The sequence below is a fragment of the Haplochromis burtoni genome, unplaced genomic scaffold (assembly GCF_018398535.1).
Source record: "Haplochromis burtoni strain Fernald_Lab_line unplaced genomic scaffold, NCSU_Asbu1 Contig_1276, whole genome shotgun sequence".
NCBI lineage: Eukaryota > Metazoa > Chordata > Actinopteri > Cichliformes > Cichlidae > Haplochromis > Haplochromis burtoni.
Genome location: NW_024583637.1, coordinates 51,201 through 56,241, shown reverse-complemented (window position 1 = coordinate 56,241; position 5,041 = coordinate 51,201). Strand labels below are relative to the sequence as shown.

Genomic DNA, 5,041 nt, shown 5'->3' with positions numbered 1-5,041 from the left:
ACATCAACATTTTAGACAGGTCAGAAGGACATACATTTAAAAATAAAGTCTACAGCTAACTTCTAATCTGTAAAGAACAAGTTACTAAACTCATACAGAGAAGTAATTTATGATGAATTCTGTATGCATTAAAAAACATTTTTTTTAAAAAGAACTTCTATTACTAAAACCAAGACCTATACACTCAGTATGCTGCTTTTACAATATAAAAACAAAGGCCGTGTGTTTAGATTTAAGACTTTATTTTTCCTGTTTCTCTTGTCCTCATCTGACCCCTGCCCTCAGACTGGGTTATCTTTCTGATGTCTTGCTGCCACTAACGTAGCACGTTACTCCACAATTTGCCTTTGGTTTGTTTTTAGCCAGAGGGCTCCATCTAGCGGCGGGATGGCAGTACTCCTGAATGCAATTTTGAAGACGTATTCTTCTAAGCTACTGTAAAATCTTTGTTTTTAGGCTTCCGGGTACTTTAATTTTTCAGATACACATTCACTCTTATGTCAGCTAATCCTGATATATTATAAACTTATGGCGTGTTTTTGTGTTTTTCCTGGATAACTGTCGGACTCGTCTGTATGTGAAAGTGAAAGTGAACTTGATCTCGGACTTGGAGGGGAAAACCAGCCAACTAAACCTTGTTTAGTCCGTTTGGTTGCAGCTAGACGAGGGTACCTGTCTGTGAGGAAACACGGATAAACATGACGGAATTATCTACCATCTATAAACTGTCTCTGATCGCCGTTACCTGCTTTATTCAAGGTAAGCTAGTCGAGCTCATTGTTGCTCTGCTGGTCTGACAGCCAAAAATACATCTATGCATGCTGTATTACTAATATTATAAACCGTACATGTAAGAAAAACCTTTTTTATATGCATGGAAGTCCTCTATCTGTTCAGTAACATCAAAAAGTTGCAAAACAGCTGGTTGAAAATGTCCAAAACAACTTGGACAATAACGTCAAGTTTAACTCTAAGTAAACATAGTAAAGGTCATATTTGATGACCCTTTTACAAGCCGAATTTAAAATAATGGCCAAATGCGTCTTAAAACATGTAAGTGAATGTTATAGGTGTATGCATGATTACGTTTAACAAAAATAACATAAATTTAATACGTTTTTAACATGGAGTTCTGCGTAAAACCCCGAGCGAGTGGTGCACGTCTATTTTCGTGCCCAAAACGTGATCGTCTGTCCAAAAGTGATTTCCGGTATTTGCCGAAAAGTGATCATCCATACTTAAACTGCTGTAAATGACATGTTGACCATTAATATGTGAAAGAACGTAGAAGCTGCAATCACTTTCTGGCAAAGTTATCCTACATTCAACCAGTTAAAAAGTGTCACGGACATTAAAAACGTCTTCTTTAAGAGGTATATGGCCATATCGTATATGAAAACTACAACAAATATAACAACAGTTCAATAAAGATATTTTAAGAGGCCAAAAAGGTCTGAATTGGTTACGAAGTAGGTACAGTAAAGCAATAAAAAAAGAGTCATAAAGATACTCTTTGTTTTACATGTTACCCCTTTGTAAATCCTGCTGACTATAGTCCAATTTTGAAATACAATCACCAATACTTGAAATCACAAATTGAAGCAGTGCTGTCTTCACTTTAGTGATTAAGACTGTGCGATATTCACAGGAAACAGCTGGAGACTTAATTTTCGGGGAAAGGTAGAAAGGCTGCTGCCTGTTTGCTAAATGAAAAATAAAAAAAGCAGGGGAGTAAACCAAAATCAAAACACTGAAGGGGTGGAAACAGTTAAGTACAATATTTATGCGTCGCCAGACAGAACTGGACTTTTACTTTTAGCTGTCATTTTAAACTGGACTTCATGAAACATATTAGGCTTGATTTAACTTTCTGTTTCAATAATAATTCCTATAACTGCCTTGTTTATTGGTTGAGCTTGAAAAGACAATTTGCACAACAATAATTTTCTGAGTGGATGATGTCGGGAAACATAATGGCATAATATAACGTGGTCTGATATTTACAGAGTTTTCACTACCCATTAATCTCCTGTTAAACTTTTGTCTGAAGCCTGCAGCAGCAGCTGTCCGGTGTTGGAGTGCTGGTTTGTGCAGGAGAAGGCGGGACGAGGAGGAGGTTTAACTGGAGCTACGACCCAAGAAAAATCTCTGCTTCACATCAGAACCGAAGCAGACGGCCAGAATGACGAGTCCCAGCGCGCTCCTAAAGACATCAACCCTGAAAGAGTCTACTCTGTGATCGGTAATGAGTAAAATACAATCCAGCTTAGTTAAATAAGTTCTGCAGCTCGATAAAAGTCATATTTTATCAGAGTTTACGTCCACCTTTTCTTCTCCTCTCTCTTATCTGGATGCATTTACATCTGATTGAGTCCCAGTATGTCTGAACCATGGCTAGCAGATTTTACCGCTGCTAAAGCTTGAGGCAGATACTTAACGTCCAACATGACAATAAAATTGGCTCAGTTAACAGAGAGGAGTCATTTTTGCATAAAAATGACTGAAAACCATAATTATTTACATGAGAACATTTTAGATGATCTGTTGAAAATAAAGGAAATGGTTCGGCCGAAACAGTCACACTAACATTTCATCATCTATGATGGCTCCATTCCTTCGCTGTAGCGTCATTTTGATAAGTCACAGCAAAAATCCCACTGATGGGAAAAACAATCATTCAGTAATAGTCAGGTGATCAACTGACCTCATTCGTGAACACACAGGGTCGCCAAACCTCCAGTACAGGGGAAGGCTCTTACCTGTTTCCTTAGTGAAGTCCAGGTGGTGACTTTCTTTGTCTGGCAGTGTGTAATAAACATATAGACCAAATGTTCTTCTATAAAACATCCCAGCTGCTCGTTTTAGTCACGAAAATGTTTATATTTAGTACTTTAGGTCTTCAAAACTTGTACTTCCTAGGTTGTTAGTTTGACTCCATCAACATTTCTCTTTGAGAATATTATGTAAATATTATGATTACATAACAATTTAGATAATAAATCTAAACATGTATCCATAGCAGCTCTGCATGTTTCTATATTTTTCTTTTTGTATTTTTATGGATTCCATCATTGGACAAAGCATCTCTTTTTAAGATTTATTTGTTATGTATTTTCAAATGTGTAGGTTTAAAGGCATATTTGTTTAGGGGCAGGTATGTAACACAAACCACCCTCCACAACATTTACAGCATAAAATAATTTGCCATATCTGTCCCATGTGGGCCTCTGAATAAGTAATACTGAGCAACACGTACAAAAACTATACAAAAAATATAAAATGAAAAGCAAAAGAAGAAAATAAAATAAAGTAAAAATTGTAATTCCGCAAACTGTGTTACTATGTGGGTTAAATTATTCACTTAAAATTATTTATACACAGCTGTTCATCTTATTTTCTTTTTTTTATAAACAGATCGAGTGTCTCAGACATCTTACATGTTGTATAAGCGTGACCTTTGACTCCTGTTTCTCAGACCCGGCTGGCACCCTCTGCCACCGCTCCCTTAACCCTCCCAGAGGCTCTGTGACGAAGCCCCAGTGTGAGATCAACCCCTTCCTGCCGCAGCCCTCCAGCCTGGACTGGGTTTCCTCGCTCACAGAGTCTGGCCTCAGCCCCGTGTACCTGCAGGCTGAGTGGTTTTCATCTGCATTTCAGGGCCTCAACGAACAGCTGGCCATCTCTACTATCACCCGCAGCCCCACGGGATCTAAAGAGCACAGTGGTAAAGATTTGATTTTAACCCAACACATTTATATCTGGGGGTTCACAGATCAAAAAATTGATTGGCCAACAATTATAAAAGTTTATTATCTCACGTGTGTCGGTCTGACTCTGTTTCTTCAGTGATCCTGAGCGTGACGACTAAAACGGTCTCAGTAAAGTCCAGACTCGGGGAGCCTGTGCAGCTGGACTGCGGCTTTTGGATCAACCCTTCCTCTCCTCTGTATGGGGCTGGATTCGCCGTCGAGTGGCGGTACCAGTTCAGAGGCCGCGGACGGCTGATTCTGGCTTACGATGGGAAGACTGACCGCCTCGCCGACACGCAGGAAGAAGGAGCCACGCTGGACTTTGAGGCTTTGCACGAGAAAGGAAATGCATCCTTGCTCCTGCAGGAGGCTAAAGTGCTTCACTCTGGGACGTACATCTGCACGGTGTATCTGCCACACCTGCTCGCTCAGGTGGCGCTGGACCTTGAGATTGAAGGTGAGGAAAATGTATTTCTGGAGCATTGTGCACGTGTTTGCCTCACTGAAGTAAGCAGATGTGTTTAAAATAAACACTCAGCTCTGTAAAAACTCCAGATTTAACTTTTAACCTCATCTTGTTTTTCTGCTCCTCTCTCCACCCAGAACCCCCATCCCTCTCCATCCACCCCTCCACCCTGCCCCTCGCTGTCCCAGGTCAGACTATAAATGTCCAGTGTGAAGCGTCCGGCTTTGCGCCCCTCCCCGTGGAGTTCAGCTGGGAGATTAAAGGTGCCGACGGGAAGTCCAAGACCCTTGATTCATTCAGCGTAACGGGCCACCGGCAGGCCTGGGACCGCACCTTCAGCCAGACCTCCCGGCTCGAGATCGACACCTCTAAGCTGGACCTGGGCAGAGGAGGCGAGCTCACCTGTGTGGCCGCACACGCTGGAGGCACGAGACGGACCAGCGTGACCCTCAATGTCATCGGTAATGTGAAGCAAACCTGGAAGACAGCAATCTGATCATCGTTCTGATCCTCCTTGTTGGTGCCTTCGCTCGCTTGTTCCACCTCGTTAATGTCGTCTTCCTCGTTGTCTTCTTCATCTAAAGAAAGAAGCAAAAAAGGCACATAAATATTTTCTTCTCTTATCTCTGCCCCCTTCATCTGGTCATATTTTTTGAAATCTGATAACACTTATTTGACTGTATGAATGTATTCGTTGTTTAAAAGGGAGAAAAAACCAGACTAAATAACAGCCTAAAGGGAAGAAAAACAGTCTTTAATTGAGCCCAATCTGACGGATGAGTTTAAACATTGTCTGTATGAATTTTCTGTGTGTTTATGAGCCACA

The 5,041-nt window shown here is 41.0% G+C and overlaps 1 protein-coding gene across 1 annotated transcript; it reads left to right on the top strand.

Annotated features, from left to right (window-relative positions):
- Positions 1–378: 378 nt before the first annotated feature.
- On the top strand, positions 379–4,676 carry LOC102311079 (tapasin; the record flags this gene model as incomplete). Its single annotated transcript, XM_005952039.2, is given in 5 exon segments — positions 379–759; positions 2,051–2,242; positions 3,476–3,724; positions 3,847–4,206; positions 4,353–4,676. Coding segments are annotated over 5 exon segments (1,186 nt in total), but the record flags the coding sequence as incomplete, so codon positions are not given.
- Between the last annotated feature and the right edge of the window lie 365 nt (positions 4,677–5,041).